We start from the raw sequence: 17,573 nt of genomic DNA on the forward strand, positions 1-17,573 counted from the left end.
ACAGAGTCCTCTAAAATCAGAGACTGCATTTATTTGAGAAACAATGTACACTGCCCTTCTCCCCACAGTAAGTCCAGGTCCCATAACTGTTTTGGAAAGGGACTCTTGACATCCTCATTTTAATGTTAATTCTAATGAAGAGGCAGAAAGAAATAGCCATATATTTTCTCTTTTAACAGGGCTCTGCCCAGATAAAACTGTTGTAGATAGACTGACACAGATTTAATACTAAGAGTGTTTAGATGCATCTAAAGAACATAAATCAGCGATCAAAAGATCAAGCAATTGCAAGGTTGAGCGTCCCGCGAATGTCCTCCCGCAGCGCTACCAACATGTGCATTTCATCTTCCCCATCCCATCAGCAATAGGCTCTGTACTGCCTGTCCTATCTGGATGACTAAAAATCATGGGCACAAATTTTAATAGTTAATTGAAAGTGTTTTAAAAATCCAGATAACACATCCGCGTGAAGAGACATCAGAGTGAATGCTCTTAAGCAACTGAGGGGTGGGTTGATAAGCCCTGCCTGCCAAAACCTAAGTCCAGGCCCTCAAGGATTTACTTCCCTGAAATAATTAATGACATCTTTAAAATCTAAAGTATAGTAACTTCTAAGTTACAGAAAAAGGAGCTGCATTCCTTACTTAGGTTATTAATTACTGGGAGAGGGGAAGAAGAGGAGAGAAGGATAGAATCACAAGCAACAAAGAAATCTAAGGACTTGATCTCAGGTCTAGGCAAGTAAAATTGAAAGGAGAAGTCAAGAAAAAAACAAAACCAACCACCTTTCAGTTTTGTAAAGCATGAAATAAAAATTGCTCATAAAAAGTATGTATTTTAGCAACTGTTAATAGCTCGTTCTTTGGTTATTTATAGGTCTGGAAATTTTAACTTTAGCAAATGCAGTTTGGTTTTTTTTTGGTTAGGATTTTGGAGGTGGGGTGGTCGGAACAGCAGTGAGAAAATGCAAGAGGATTTCTATCATGCTGCTTATTTGCTATGATGCCAGGTGCCTTCAGATCAGGTGAACTGAGAAACACTGATGTTCTGAGCAAGCTTTCTGTCTGGCGTCTGCCAGATCATATGAAATCGGCACGATGTCTGCATAAAACAGCATGCAAATTCCAGGAAGGATATCTGAACAGAAAGGAAAGTATATGATCTATATGGTGCCCATGTCAGATGCAGACAACCATGCACAACAGCACAGAAGTTTGATCAAAATGCAATCAGGATAGCTATATTTATCACAAATGCAAAACTATTCAGACTTCGGTATCATACCAGCACTTGTTCTCTGTGCACATACATTTCATGGAATGCAAGTGTATATCCAGCTATCTGAAAAAATGCCATTCCCTCTTCAGCAGGAGCAAACTTATGTAAAACACATTACAGGCATGGCAGAGGGGTGGGGGTGTGTAGGCACACACAAATATCTTAAAAAAATAAATTGAACAGTAATGGAATGTCTGTAAATTACTATGTCTGTAAGTATCACAGGCTCTGGATATATTGCATGGAAATATTGCATGTCCTCTACAAAATATTTAATAAATAAATAAATACATAAATAAAACCCATGAGATTTGAGATTCTACTACACATAAGGCCTGGAATTTCACATCTATAATGCACTGACTATTGGTCGTATATATACAAGCAGCTTCAAAGGATGATCAAAGGAAAAAAACAAAACGAAAAATCGCCCACCTTCGCAATTCAGGATACTATGAGGGAAGAGAAAAAATGCCTTGCTTCAGAAGTGGTCTTGCAATGGGTTTGATAAAATGCCTGTTTGTGAATACTAACAACAGTCATTTAAAAAAATCTTTTTTGTAGAAAAAAGTTAGGCAAGGTAATACCAGTAGAAAAGTCAGTATCATTTGATTACATATTTTCAAAGTGGTGCCCAGATACTAATTCATCTCCACAATCTCTTTGTTTGGTAAGTGACTTCTTTTCATGGAAAAGGTTTCAAGGAACTCAAGATAAGGGGTACATCTAAATGTTCAAAAGCATACAATGAGTTTGTTCCAGAATTATTAAAAGAATTTCCAGCCTTTTCTCAGGCTGATAGCCCATGTTCTCCTCTCCCTCCTAAAAGGTTATCTAACTATATGTGTGTGTATATATATATATTTTCACAGGGAGAAAGAGAGTGAGAGACAATAATTCAACAGGGACAAAACAAAAAAACCACCTTATTAATATCAGTATAAATACAGTCTGTAGTATTTCAGTTATTTTAACTGTGGAAGTAATGAGAGACTTCTGCACTAAAAACCAAAATAGAGCAAAACTGTAAAGTATGAAAATTCTAGCATTAAGGCTGAGTAGAGAGATGGAAGGACTAACATTAAATAAATAAATGCAATAGGCCTGCCTGCCTGATCACTTTAGAGCAGCTCCCAGCAGACCAAGGTAGAATAGAGCTTCTGTGCAAGGGGTTGGAAATAAGAATTGACGGTAGAACAATTTCTTTACAGCCCTTTGGAGACTGGAGAGCCAAAACAAGAGAGAAATGAGATCTAGGCCACTCACGAGATGCACCAATTTAATGGAATGCACAAGATGGCCCAAAATTGAGCGCTAGATTAAATTCCAAGTTGCCTTCCCCAACAAAAGAGGTCTGGAAAGGAAGCAGAAATGAAGTGAGCTGTGCCATATCAAATGCGAAAAGTCTTTCACCTGGCATCTGTGTATGCTGCTCCTCTCTAGCAATCAAATCTGCAAACCTGAGGTAAAGCATAAAAATACACACTGCAGCATATAATTCAGAACAAGCTTGGCTTTTCCATACAAAATTGCAGCATCCTTTTACCTTGCCTACTTGATACCAAAAATTTGAGACTAAAACCTCTGGATAGATGCTTGCAAGTCCACAGCAATTCAGAGCCATATATTTGCTCTGGTCCATCCTGAGTACTTCAAGTTAAGTCAACGGTGATATCCTGTGATATGGGCTCATACACCAAGTGACAAACCTGGCCTTCAGGTGTGGTCACAGCACCCACAGAGCGAGACAATTACAGTAGGTTCAAAAGAGACCATATTTTAGCTCTCCTACTGAGAGCAAGAGCCACAGTGGTATTTTACCAAGAGGGCATGAAGACTTCATACCTTTATGCCCTATGGTTTTAGTTGGACAAGAAAGGAAACGGGGGGGGGAAGGGGAGAAGAAGAGAAAACCCACCTAAGTAGATGATGCTGTTAAGTTTTCAAGACTCTGTAATTAAGACAAACTGGATCTCCAAGTTTGTTTGCTCGTGTATTTTCAAGATATTAAATATATCTGCACTATAAAAATAGTTTGCTTGGGGTTTTTTTTACAGTACATAGAATATCAGTATTCTGAATAAATGAGCAAAATCTTTAACACACAAAATGCAAGATTAATTAAGAAAATACAGTAAAATCTAAGTGACAATGATGACTTTCAGCTTTCCATGCTTAGATGGGGCTTCAGAGATGCCATGCATTGAGCACAGAAACTTAAATACTTTACAACAAATCCTTCTGTACCTACACAAAATAGAGCACTGCTAATGACAGTGACAGAAAATGATAACTACTCTCATTTCCACTTTGAGTCATTTTTCTGTGGTTAATAAATTATACGCATAACAGTGTTAATAAGTTATGGTACAGTGTCACTGCATTAGTTTGCATTTGTGATGAAGCACTTCATATAGCATTACCTATGCCCGTGAAAGTACATACAGGAGAGACAACTTCTCTGCTCTTAGAAGAATCTCCCACGCTGGCATTTTGATGGACTCTCTAAGAAAATATTGCCTCCCGACCTCTGCCTTGCTCTTACTTCTCACCTCTGTTGCAGCAGCACACCACTTCATGGCCATTCACAAACTAATATGTTTAATAAAACACAGACACTCTTAAATCAGTGTCCCTTCCATATGAGCGATATACAGTAAGTTATTAGTTAAGCAAATATGGGAAGCATGCAGCTTAATTTAGTCCTGTGAAAAGGACACCATCAGATCAACACGTCCTCCCTCAAGCTCCCGGACGGAAATGGGAATATCTAAACTGACTGATGGGCTCTTGATCAACCACTGTAACACTTGTTTTTTTCCAAAAGTTAAGAATAAACAAATGTATTTTAAGCTTAATGTGATTTGGTCTTTGAAGAAAGAAGAAAAGCAGAAGCTATTTAAATTCTTGCAACCCAACTACCACAGCGCTAGTGAAGACAGAGATGACAAAAGTAATAAGCATGCTTTAAAAAACAGAAATAAGCTTACGGCTTTAAGTATATTCTTTTAGTGCAAAACAGTAAACAAACAGCTCAAAATCAGAGTTCTGTATTCTGGGGTTTTGGTCATCTCAACTGCTAACATCAAGAGCTGTTATTAGGCAAGATGGTTTTTGTCCATTAAAATTATTATATAAAAATCCAGCATAGTTTAAAAACCAACTTTTTTAAAAGAGTGTAATGATTGAATTTTCTGCTGTATCATGATACTGTCTTTAGTGAAGTATTACTTTTAAAAACTTTTTTCTGTTTTATGATTGCCTCATCTACATATATACAGAAGCTGCTATGGGAAACATAATGTCCAAATAGAAATGAAATATTCCATCTCGATAGAATTTACTTGCTTTCCATCAGTATCAAGTACAAACTAGCACTATTAAAATGGAGAAAAATCCCAAATTATCTGCAGCTTCCATAAGCCAGCAATGCAAAAGCTCACACGCTTTTATAGTAGGTACATACAAGATAACTTTGCAGACATATTACCAGGATGGTTTGCAACCAGTGAAGATAATTTTGATTATTTCCACTTCAAAACTTCCTATATTGGAGCCACATCACTGAAAACAATCTAACCATAGGGGAAAAAAAGCGATGGGAAAACAGCCTGCTAATATATCCGCTGGAAAGACAGACAGAGAGTAGTCCTTTATAGATTAACTGAAGTCTTTCAGAGGCAAAGACTCCAATATTCTGAGCAAGAGAAATAAAATCCCCATAAAAATACCCTGACTTCCTTAATTTCCTTTCTCCTTTCCCTACCACAACTAGCATCATTTATTTGTATACCGAATTTGCCACTACTACTACACAAGAATACACATTTTTTTAAATATAAAAGGTGAAAAGAAATATGATGTTCCCACCACAGCATCATTGGACACCGTACTGCACAGAAAAGTCAGTTACGCCTTCACAGTAACTGGACAAAAGAATCACAAGAAGAATGGCAGAAAAGAACACCACAGCTAAGGCTTGAGGAAAGCATCAGTTCAATATTTAGCGATGCATAAACTGAGGTTTCATTTTTGTTTAGGTATATTTTGATTAGAACTAATAAATGACTGCTTTTCCTTTGGTTGTTTGCAACAACAACACATCATCCAAAGAGCTTTATTCTTTATTCCCTTCTCATATAGCATGCCAAAGACTGTCTCATTTTATGAATTAGCATTTAAAACTACTGTAGGTTATCTAACAAGCATTCAGACTCAATAGTACTTTTGACAGCAGTAAGTAAAGAGCCTTTTAACATCTTGAACACATGTGCTTGAAAAAAGTAGTTGCATCAAAGCAGTTCAAAGACTAAAGACAAAAACCAGTTAAAATCCAGTTTGCTGTGAGACAATTTTAGTGTGGTGTAAACAACCTTTCACGACTCCCCATGGGAAACGTTGTAAGACTATGTTCAAAATGAATCAGGCATATTTATAAAGATCATGAAGTGGTCAAATGAATTTGCATTTTTGGCAGATTCACTCCACGGGTACTACTTGCTACAGTCTGTAGAAATCTCAAATCTCACATCAGCATTGCCTATAGTGCTTTATTATTTATTACATGTTATGCTAAGTACCTGTGAAAGGGGACATTCCTTGGCCAATGAACTCTGGTTCATATCCTTCAGTAAGTCCTTCAGAGCATTTCTTACTGTTGTGTGAGACCATTGTTCAGGAGGCAAGTCTTCTAGTTTAGGGCAACTATTTGAAACACAGATTAGAAAAGGGATTATTACAAGATTGCATCCTGCTGCAGAACATTCCTTTAAGACAGACAGATTTCATTTTGCGCATCAAGCAGATGCATCTGGAGATTGCTCTCGGTCTCCTGATTGTTCCGATTAGTTAATTACTTTATACAACACATCTGCTGTATTGATGCATGAATTATACATCAGCTGCATGTGGCGACTATTTTTTCATGTTACTTCTACCTTCCTGCTCTGATGCGCTTGGTAAAACAATTTAAGGTGTAATGCTTTCTCACAACTGATCATGAAAAGCATTAATATATTAACCGTTTTTTTCTTTTTTGTTACTGTGAATTTAAGAACCTAGACAGCAACAATAAGTGTGAGCAAGTCATTCTTCTACAAAATGCACACAGATGGTACTGTTCATGATATGCAAAAATATTTTTCTCTTAAGTAAACTTTATGTAAAATGCCTTCTTGTAATGCATCATTTAATTGACTAAAATGCAATATAGTTTTAATGAGATATCCAAAGAAAATCAATGTATCAGAGCTATAAAAGTTTTCTGCAATAGTATACTGTAAGTTAAAGAAGAATTAGAGTAACTAAAAAGGAATTTAGATAAGCCTTTGTACTTTGAGCACACGGCACAGTGGGAATTAAATACGAGCAATATGAACAGTAAGAGCAGACAAGTAACAGTTCACATCCCAGAACTGGTATGCAACTTACCTGTGTAACTGGATTTTCAGTGTGACCACATGATACACGTCTTGCAGCATGTCTGCTACTGTAGCATCAGGGGCATCTGTCACATAGGAGAGTGGAACTGGATTCCACTTCCCAACCTGGATAAGCCCTGTGGGATTTTTATTTTTTGAGGGAAGGGAAAGTGGGCAAGAAGGGCAGGAAAAATTGGGAAAAAGAAGTAATTTACCTGTTAATTCCTAGGGGCAAAAGAAATATCTGATTTTAACAAGATCACAACCTTTGTTTCTAACCTCTTAAATCTGGCAAAACAAAAGAACGCCCCCCCAAAAAAAACCCCACCCACACATCACCAAGCATAGGCTTTACCTATATTACGAAATTATACAAACGCATTACAGTAGCGATTTTTTAATATCTATAGAAGTGTATTTTCCTAAGTTCCCATGAATTCAAATAGGATATGATATAATAGCATTCCTCTTGCTAAATTAGGAAGGATTTTGCAATGCAAGGACTGAGTAAAAAAAAAAAACAACCAAAAAAAAAAAACAAAAAAAACTTTGCAGTCTATAAAACCATCAGGAACAAAATAAAAGAAACAGAGCTAGATATTCAGTCATAAATGCAAGTTGACTCTCAACAGTCCATCTGCTCAAATATGCTTTACACTTCCTTGTGGATCCTCAGTGGAGCAGATTATTAAGGTCAATAAGCATACTAATGATTCAGTTGAAGTCTTTTTTTTTCTTTAAACAAAAAAAAAAAAAAAAAAAAAAAAAAAATTTACCTCCACATTCCCCACGAACAAAACATGCAGTAACTAAACAAAAATACGTGAATGACAAAAAGATACACAGAGACAGAATCTGCAAGAAGTTTAAGTAGTAAAACCTGCATCGCATTCCTGAAAGAAATCCTGCCCCTCCCCCAAGACCCCACAAACAAACATAATTCATCGTACAATTCTGTAATCTTATTTACCTTTTGCTTGGGCAGCAGAGCTGTGAGAATATCCAAGTGATAGCAATGCCATTTCAATCAGTTGGTTGAAAAGCATATCCTTCCTCACCAACACAAATTCTGCATGCTCCTCCTTAGAATCATACTCAATGGCATTTTCATAATGTTCTACTACACAGAAAACTGGAAGCATACTTCCTATTAAAAAAAAAATATATATTTAACATATTAATTTTGAGTTATAGTAGAGTACGTGGGTCTATACAGTGTTATGTAAATAAAACCTGTACGAACAGGCAGAGGAGGCATCAAGAATCATCACAAATATTTGATAAACATATTCCCCGAGTCCTTTCCCCTCACCCTCCCCAAAAAAGAGAAAGTTCTACAAAACCTACATCTCTCTGAAAAGCAGAAATGCAAATTTATCTCGCTTGATCAGTTACGGATTTAAAGAATTACCTTCTATAGAAATAACAAGGTTGACTGAAGAGAAGTTGATTCTCTCTGTCCTGCCTGATTTGTTGTGAGTAGCAGGCAGCATGAGAACCTAAATACATACTGCAGATGTCTTCACTGTAAGCCATTTTAGTACCAGCTACATAATTTTGTTCGTTAACATTAAAACTTTCTTAGTCCTGCCAAAAATATTTAATTGCTTTCAACATCAACAACAAATCACCTTGTGTGTTACACATTTGCTCTGAAAACAGTACACAAGGAAACAAGGCAAAAGTTAACACTAATTCATGCTTCATTCACTGAGTGCACTTGAGCAGTACTTTCCCTCACATCTTTAAGAAACAAATCAAGATTTCAATGCCATTTTAAGACGTGTACCCGCAGTTCAGGGGTTGGTTTGGGTTTTTTTTTTTGCTGTTGCTGTTGCCTCCTGCCCTTTACATTCCACATTTCTGGTATTCATTGCTATTTTGGTAAGCCTTAAAGCAATTACTAATTTCCAGTTTTGTAACATCACACAACAAACCCTTCCCTACTCTGCACAGAATATTAGGCAAATAACCTTTTCCTTTTGCCTTTTTTATTTTTTTTCCTCCCTTTTAACAACAGACAGAGAAGTAACAAATGATCCAAGCTGGTTTAAGGACAAAGTCTCTCCTGGTAATCAGATTCCTAGACTCCATGAAAATCCCTCCCGGCCTCCCAGACAGACACGGATGACACGATGACCTCAGACTCACAGTTTCAGGCCCCAGTCCTGTCCCGCTGTTTCCAGCAGCACAGGTTAAGATCTCTTAATGACAGAAAGCAAAAGGGTTAAAAGCAGATGTACAGAACTGTCTTATGGCAGCCTGCCAGAGGGGTATCATCTTTAGCATAAATGATGACAAGGGTTATTTTAACAGGGCACCCAGGAACTCCAATTAGTCCTACAATGTTAATGCCTCTACAACCACTGCCCTCTAGACTTACGGAAACCTCCTAACCTGCTAAGGTGCATCAGGCATGCTGTAGTACAAAAAGATTTATTCTTGACAATAGATGAATGTTTTAAGACCACGTCTGTTGATTTGTGCTCTAACGTATAGCAAGAAATCACAATAAAAAAAGGTATCTCTTAAGCACGTATATTTAAACTACATCTGTTCACCAGAGAGTCAATCTCTGGCAAACAAACCCCTTCAGGCTTGCTTGGAAAAGCTCACAAACTCACTCCAGTGTGCCCAATAGGCTCAGCATGAAAGACAAGACTAAAAGCTTGCCAATATTTATGTAGTACAGGAAGGACCTTTTTTTTTTTTTTTCCCCTTGTCTTTGGGGTTTTTTTGGGGTTGGTTTTTTTTTTTTGTATGTTTGTTTGTTTGTTTATCTGTTTTTTTCAAATCTAAGAGAGACTTGGTCAGAAAGGGAGAGAAAACCAAAGCAAAAGCAGTACATGCAAATTGGCGATTTCTTCGTTGGTTTTAATTAAGTTGTGGAGAGCCTTCTAAAACACACACATGCTTCATCTGCAAAAAGGTGGTGGGTTTTTTTCCCCCCTTCCAGGCTCTCACAATTGATGTTTGACCTACTACCGCCTGACTCAGTAAGGGATCAAAATTCTTATGTAGTTTCACCATTAATACCTGAAGATAAAATGTAAACAAAGCTTCATTTTAACAAACAGTGCAGACATACTCAAAACCAGCCAAAGCGTATTTGTTTTTCCCCTTATCAGTTCCTACAAATTAAGCTGTGATCAGACACAAAACTAGCAATGCACTGGTACTTAGCTGCATATCAAGACACTTTTTGCCAGGTACAGAGTCTCCGAGTTGCAACATTCTGGAAAACATGGTACTTAAACAACAGGGGAGGACCTCCTGGCCAAATTTTGATGTAAAGCGTAGATTATCAGAGGTGGATCCTGGTAGTGCTGCACAGGTATCATCTGACTACAAATCAAGCCACTAAATCTTTTAGCAAACTGTCACTAGTGTCCTTCTGTTAATGTGAAAAATGTTATACAGGAGAGCACAATCTCAGCTGGCTGATCACTCCCGCTAGTACTTGGCAAGACCTCCAAGTGCAGCAACTTCATAACCTTCTAGTATTAAAGGGGAGAGTATTGGTCACTGCTCGCTGCTAAAAATACAGCATGATTTAAACCTGAAGGCAGTGTTAGAGCTTTTGCTGAAGGTTTACGAGTCTGTGTAAACAGCACGTCTGCCATAAGGAGCAGTGAAGTCTGTAGAATCCTTGTCTAAAACTGTCCTGGCATTAAAGTTTGCTGTGCAAATATCACATAATACCAGAGACAGCTGAAATCTCCTATTTAGGAATTTATGGAACTTATATGTTTGCAGGCGTCAGAAAGTCCTTTTTATATAGCCCCACTGCTTCACTGTACAATGTTAATGCACTCTGCTTGAAAAGCCGTAATAAATTATATTTTTAATGCTCTTACCCTGGCTTTCTTAAGATGCATACATTCTTGGCAAACAATCAATAAATAGGGTAATCATGAGCAGAGGCCAAAGAATTTGCTGAAGTGCTGTTTTTCCATTTTTAATAGATAAAGATCTAACAATACGGACTGCTGTGTCTGTTCATTTCAGGATCAATATATTCTTTGTTTTCGCCAAACCGAGGAAAAAATAAATGATTGTACGATAAATGTTATGCATCAGACACAATGAAATTCCTCTGCCTTCTAACTTTGTGCATTTAATAGTCTTGGTTGCATTTTGCACTTTGCTTCACAAATGCAAGAAAAATCTGGATTATAAACATAACCGATTATACCAAGAAAAGTAGAGGCTGTTTTAAAACAAATGCCAAATTACAAGCAGCGTATTTTGATTTAAATTAGCAAGCCTGCAGAACATGGTCAAAAAGGCTTACACATTTCAATAAGCAAAATTTATAGATTGTTGTCCATTAAAAGTATTTTCAGTGCAAACAAAAGCCATCCATATACAAATATCAATGATTCTAAATGTGCCTTTTCCTCGTGTAAATGTCTAATTACAGCAAACCAGCCACTGAAAAATATGACACCCAAGTTGTTCATTGTTCAATAATGAATTGTACTTAAGAAAATAAACTGCAAAGATTGACATCATAAATGACTTTTCCAATGTGATACCTAAAGATTTACACTCTCTCCTTTAAACCAACTTGCAACTGCTATGGAAATAGTGCTGCCCTTCCAAGCTTGGACCATCATTAAGAGGAAAGGCAAGAATTTGTTTTGGGGGTTTGGTATTTACTCTTAGATATTTTTGCGTTTCTTAGCCCAACACTTACTCAAAGAATTAATGCATTATATTACTTCTATTTCAATGTAGGAATTTGCTTTAATAAGGGCAGCTAGCCTTCACCTTTACAAATATCAGACTCCACCCTGTAAAGCAAGATGCTCCACCCAAGCATGAAGCTTACATTTCCCAAATGTGATTTATATCAGAGTTGGGAAGATACAGTATTTTAGAATGGAGATTTAATCCTGAAATATAAACGAAGTAGAGTCTGCAAAAGTATGCTTTCCCCCCCAAAAATATTATAAATCATATTTCTCTAATGCAGAATTATCAAAAATGTTACCTTTTCTAATATTAGTTTTCATCAGGTGTCCAGAGTGTTTTAAAGGCACTCCTTGCATTTTAGTTCCTGTACTTCCAAGTCTTCCTCTTCCTAATGGACTCCCATTCTGTTCCAAGCGCGCAATTTTGGCTGGTGGACCCTTCGGATCGCTTACATTGTTAGACATTTCTGAATGTTCTTTCCCCTGAGTTGCCTCGTTCAAATGATCCATACTCAGTCCCGCCTCTAAAGATCACCTGCCATGATTCAAAAAAAAAAAAAATATATATGTTGTACACGTGTGCGCATATGTATACGTACACAGCCTGCACATGTACAGAGAGAGATGTATCATAAACTCATAAAAAAGAATAAATAACTATTTTAACTGGAAAGAAGATGCCTTTTTTTAAAAGAAACAAACTTATTCTCCAAAAATGACCTCATACCCCAGTTTACAGAGAAATCGCATCATAATCTGGTGGAATTATTTTTTTAAATGCCAACTAGAGTATCCCTTTAAAAAAATATATCTTCAGAGATATTCTACCAAATCTGAGACAGACTGAAACTCATATAAATGATGATTGTCAAGGTACATGCTCCAATACAGCTATTGTTACACATCTCACAGAAAGGTTTGTTATTAATCCTGGGTGTTTTTATTGTGTTGAGAGAGACAGAGACAGAGAAAGAAAAGGATTCTAGTGAAACATTTCTCAACCTACTTGATTAAAAATATGGATGCACAACAATAGAGAGATTGTTAAAACTTTAATTGAGGGAGCAACAGATTTATTAAAGATGTAGAATATTGTTCATTTACAATTCCTCCCCCCCCTAAAAATAAAAGTTAGAAGAGAATTTAACATTTAACTCTGGAAAGCAGTGGCGGGAGATGGCTGCTTTTGAGTTTCCTAACCAATATTACACACAGAGTTTATCAACTTTTGCAAAGTTCAAAATATGCATATGAAATTTTCTCAGATGCTAAGCTTTAAGTGCTAAATGAAGTAGCTTATTGAATTAAGAAAAATAACTGAGAAGGCAGCATCTCACAAAACATGATGCTGGGGGGAAAAAAAACCCAAACAACCCAAACACAATTTCTACAGTACTTTTGAAGCCCTTAAATAAAAAATAAAAAAGCCCTGGGTGATGCTATGTTACGTGCTGGCACAGCTATTTGAAACCAAAAAACAGAAGCAATTTCAATATCAAATTAAGAAAAGGTATATGTTAACATGCTTTTATTTCCCTTTTTATAAACTTTTGAAACCTCCGTCCATGAGTAACAATTCCAGCTAAATTACTAAAAATCTCCCAAGCCTAGAGCGTAACAGAGCAAGTTTTGAGAATTTTTGACACTCATCAGAATCCGTTTTACCAAATTTATATATATATAAAAAAAATAAATTAAAAATCAGTAGCTGAGAACAGAGACATCTTTCTGGTTCTGATTTCATTCATCAATACCGTTGTGACTGTTAGGTATTTTACCCTACCTTTCCCTGACTGAGAAAGGTGTGACTACACTGACAATTATGTTATGTATATAATACAATCACTAAGGACAGGTGACTAGACATTAATTTATGAACTAGTATTCACATTAGCAAGTACAAACAGTAATACTGGGGAAGTCTTATTTAGAAAGCCTGGTGTGAATCTGATAATTGCTACTTTCTTTCAGTTGCCTAGTAATTCAATATATTTTCTGCACATTTCATAGCAAAGCTATTAAAGCCTAAACATCTTGGGATTTTTGTACACACTTCTATGCCATTGACATACATGCCAGTGACAATTCCATAAACTATTTTTTTCTTCTTTGAATATCATGCTGCTTTTCCCGATATGGTAAAGAAAGAGGTAATATGTGAATCTGAACATTTACAAGCAACCTCAAGAATGCCACTGAATAGCTGAAGTTCAGAAAATTGTTATTTTGCCTTATGCTATAAGGTGACAGGCTAAGGTTTACCATTAATCCTGATCCCATCTGGTTTAGGTCCTGCACCTCGTTATCAGTAATGTGCCTATTTTAGCCAGTTTTCAAAAAGATTTTTTTTTCTCTTTTTCACACTGTTAACTGCAGCCTAAGCAAAGAATAACAGGCTCAAACCGTTAACATCTTCCGATGTTTCTGCCGATGCTAACATACTATAGGGCTCCTTTTCTGAGACTGGTCTCTCGCAAGAATAAGAGGATTAACAAGGAAAAAAAAAAGGGGGGGGGAAAAATGGGGGGGGGGGGGGAGGTAACACCAAACCAAAAAAAGCCTTGAACGAGAAAATCCTTGTCACTTTTGGCAACTTCAGAAGTACTCTAAGGCACCAAGGTTCTTTGCTACGAAAAGTATCTAGTCATCATGAGTCAGAATTGCGCTACATCATATACAGTGAATAAAAGTGATAGATCACAGTTTAGTTAATACACTGACTACAACCAAAACACCAAATGGGTCATTTTCACTTGGCCTGAGAATACCCACCCATCGGCATCCTTTCCCCACTTAGTCATCTTGTAAAAAGCTTTATGTTACAAAGCAAAATTACATGCACATAAAACACCTAATTTACCCATTTAAACTCCATGCCCAAGGCTAAAGTTCACTGAAACCTCAGTTTGGAATAGTGATGAGCAACAACCAGCATGGCCTGCCCAGGGAGAGGGTTGCAGGGAAAGAAGAACTATCATCTCCGCCAGTTCCAGGCCGAGAGTTTCCCCGGGTTTCGCATTTAGGCATCTTTCACAACTACAAGTTTTCATCACAAGGCATTGAGAGAAGAGCACAATTTCAAAGCACAGTTTCCCAGAGACAGCGTACATGTACGGGCACACCGTGCAATTTCTGAATGAGAGTCGGTGCGGTATCTCCTTTTGTCACGATGTAACGCTGCCGGTATTATATTATTCCTTTCTCTCCTCCTGAATCAGCCCCCTCCCCATGCCTTTCCCCTCCTCTTCCCTCCCTCCCCCATAAAACCCCATAATCACATCTGAGAGAGGCTCCGCACTTATCCGTTCCATATGGCTCTCACAATCCAGGCCAAGCTTTCCCTGTGACCTTTTAAAGAGACAAAGAAGCAAAGTACTTATCTAGAAACAGAAACACTGCAGTTTTCTGAGTGAAATTAGCAAAACCGACCCGAAACTCACCACTTCAAAACTTGACAGCATATAAATAACAAAAACAAAGGAGGTTTCCTTTGCAGCCCGAGCTCTTGAAGAGGAAGAAGTTCAAGACTGATGTTTTCTAGGTCCCCCCCCTTTGGGGAAGGGGGAGGGGGGGGGCAGCAGACCTGAGGACTACTTCCCCTAATATTCTCTTATTTTTTCTTTTTTCCTTGTTGCTATTTTCCTCTAGGCGGGGAGGGGCAAAAAGAGATAGCGAGAAACAGAGTAGCCATGAGCAAAAATGGCAATGGACAAAAAACAGAGATTAAATATCTTTTATGAGAGAGAACCAGTTTTCGAGGTTTAGCAACGGAGGAAGGAGCTGAAGATCATATTGCTCAGACAAGTGTAACGCTCAAAACGAGGAATTCATCATCATCATAAAAAAAAGTAGCAGGTTAAAATTGAGGTGGAAGGTGACTTAAGTCTAGCTATCCTTTCAAAAATCAAACCAATGCGTACAGGAGCAAGTGAGAAAGGGGGGTATTAAAAAAAAAAAAAAAAAAAGGTAAAGAAAAAAAAAAAAGGCAGCTTTTCTATCCAGTGTGAAGAGCAGAAAGTCTACTTCTAGGTTGTCACTTACACTATTATTCTCCAATAGGCACCCAGAGGAGCAGCACACACAGAAGGAGCCCGCTCCCCTCCCCCTCCGCAAAAATACACACCGTAACAGCCCCCAAACTTTCTGCGGAAACCTCAGCCCCAGAGATCGCTACTGGAGATTACAAAAACAACAACAACAGGAAAAAAAGTGTAGAGAAAATTGCAGGGAAAGGCACCGAGATGCCACTTTGAATCTCGCCTTTGCGGTCCGGGGAGGGAAGAAAAAGAAAAAAAAAAAAGGCAGAGAGGACCTGTCTCCTCTCATTTACCGGGGGCTGGTGTGCGGGGGGGGGAGGGAGCACAGGGAAAGGGGGGGGGGGGGGAAGAACAGAGGGGAGGAAGGAAACACACACAACAAGGCACACCACCACCACTACAAAAAGTGACGAGGTTTCACTCCCTCCGAGTCCAAAACCGGGAGGAATCAGAATTTAAAAAACCCAACCCTCTCTTATTAAAAAAAAAAAAAAAAAAAAGGAGAAAGGAAAAAAAGAAAAAGAAAAAAAAAAAACCACCACCAAAAAAAAGGTTCTGCTTCTGCAAAGGAAAAAAAAAAAAATCTGGGAACTCCGAGAAGAGTTACTCGCCAGAAGGGGTAAAAAATATAAAATAGAAAGGTTGCGAAAAGCCAACAACAACAAAAACCAAGCCAGCAGGAAAAAATAATAATTGAAAAGGAATAATAATGGTAGGCTTTGTTTTTTTGTCTCTTTTTTTTTCCCCCTCTAATTCTCGCTTCCCCTGGCTGGCTGACTATGGTTGGTATTTAGGCCGGTTTGGTGGTTGTTGCTGGATGTTACATAGATATATCTGTGTGTATGTGTGTGTCCCCGGACGGAGCTGCCTTGCTCTGCTCTCTCTTCCCCCCCCCCCCCTTCTTCTCTCTCTGTTTCTGTCCCCATTAAATTATTAGTTGACTCATCACTACTCCTCCTCCTGCTGCTGCCGCCGCCGTCCCCTGCTCAGAGCCTCCTCTCCTCCTCTCCGCTACCGCTCGCTGCCGCTGCTGCCGCTGCCGCTGCTTCTTCTTCCTCCTCCTCATTTTAATACAAAATAACACCGAGGCCACCGGCTTTTTTTTTTCTTTTTTTTTTTTTTTTTTTTTTTCCACAGCCCTAGACGGGAGGAGGACGCAGCCTCCCTGCTGCTGCCCGGAGCCCTTCCCGGCGGCCCCGGATCATCCGACGCGTCCTGGGAGAAAGAGAGAGAAAGTGGCAGAGGAGGAGGAGGAGGAGGAGGATGAGGAGGAGGTGGTGAAGGAGTGAGGCGTGGGGGAGGGGAGGCCGGTGGGGACGGAGGAGGGGGTCGGCAGAAGCGAGGTGGCAGAGGGGGACCGCAGCGGGGTGGGGGCGCCGGGCCCGGCCGGAGAGAGAGGGGGGGGGGAATCGGCCGCCGCCGGCGGTAGGTGATCGGGGGGGCCGGGGGAAGAGGGCGTGCGGCTTCCGGGCGCGCACGAATTTGCAGCCAGCTGGGTGCGGGTGAGGCGGCCCTGCCTGCGCCGCGCACAATGCCCGCCGCGCAGGCAGCGCGCCCCCTGCGCGCACGCAAGCACATGGCAGATGGGGACCTGCGGCGGAGGGGGGCGAGCCGGCGGGCGCGTGGTGTGGGGGAACGGGGGGAGAAGAGGAGGAGGAGGAGGGGCGGTGGTGGTGAAGGCTGAACAATATCCTGCCGGCGCCGCCGAGCGCGCTCGCCGCGACAGCGCAGCCTCAGCCCCTCCGCCCCTCCGCGCGGAGCCTGCGCGGGCCGGGCCGGAGCGCGGCGGGCAGGTGCACGGCGGCAGCGCTGCAGAGCGGGTGTCCGTGCCGGGAGGAGCGGAGCGGGGTCAGACGGGACCCGGAGGTCGGAGCGGCCCCCGGGGGCCCCGCAGGCCACGCGGGGACGGGGAAGCTTTTCCTGTCCCACTCCCCTCGGTGCCAGCGGAGGTGAAAGGAAAGCACCGGGCGCAGTTCGGAAAGGCGGCAAAGGTCGGGGAAAACGGCTCCCGTTCACCGAAGGGCTGGCCCCCGTTTCCTCCCTACCGGGAGCCCCCCGTCGGGCAGAGGCGATGGACGCCGCGGCTCGCCAGCCAGCATTCCCGAGGGGACAGTAATGCATCACCCCGCGCCCGTAAGGGT

General features: G+C 40.0%; 1 protein-coding gene across 9 annotated transcripts in view; it reads right to left on the bottom strand.

The window, feature by feature from the left end:
* SATB1 (SATB homeobox 1) overlaps nt 1–17,573 on the bottom strand; it is a 93,476-nt gene that overhangs the window by 58,545 nt on the left and 17,358 nt on the right. For 4 of the 9 annotated variants that reach the window (XM_030477128.1, XM_030477161.1, XM_030477104.1 and 1 more), the window contains exons 2-5: nt 11,695–11,930; nt 7,669–7,845; nt 6,709–6,835; nt 5,859–5,982 (exon numbers count right to left, since the gene is read on the bottom strand). In XM_030477128.1, the coding sequence (XP_030332988.1) occupies nt 5,859–5,982; nt 6,709–6,835; nt 7,669–7,845; nt 11,695–11,905 (639 nt within the window). In that variant the 5' untranslated portion in view covers nt 11,906–11,930. Of the gene's footprint in view, nt 1–5,858; nt 5,983–6,708; nt 6,836–7,668; nt 7,846–11,694; nt 11,931–14,255; nt 14,554–14,673; nt 14,744–14,835; nt 16,631–17,573 lie in introns of those variants that run through there. The other 5 variants (XM_030477122.1, XM_030477113.1, XM_030477155.1 and 2 more) reach the window with 5 other exon arrangements.

This window comes from Strigops habroptila, chromosome 1 (genome assembly GCF_004027225.2).
Source record: "Strigops habroptila isolate Jane chromosome 1, bStrHab1.2.pri, whole genome shotgun sequence".
NCBI lineage: Eukaryota > Metazoa > Chordata > Aves > Psittaciformes > Psittacidae > Strigops > Strigops habroptila.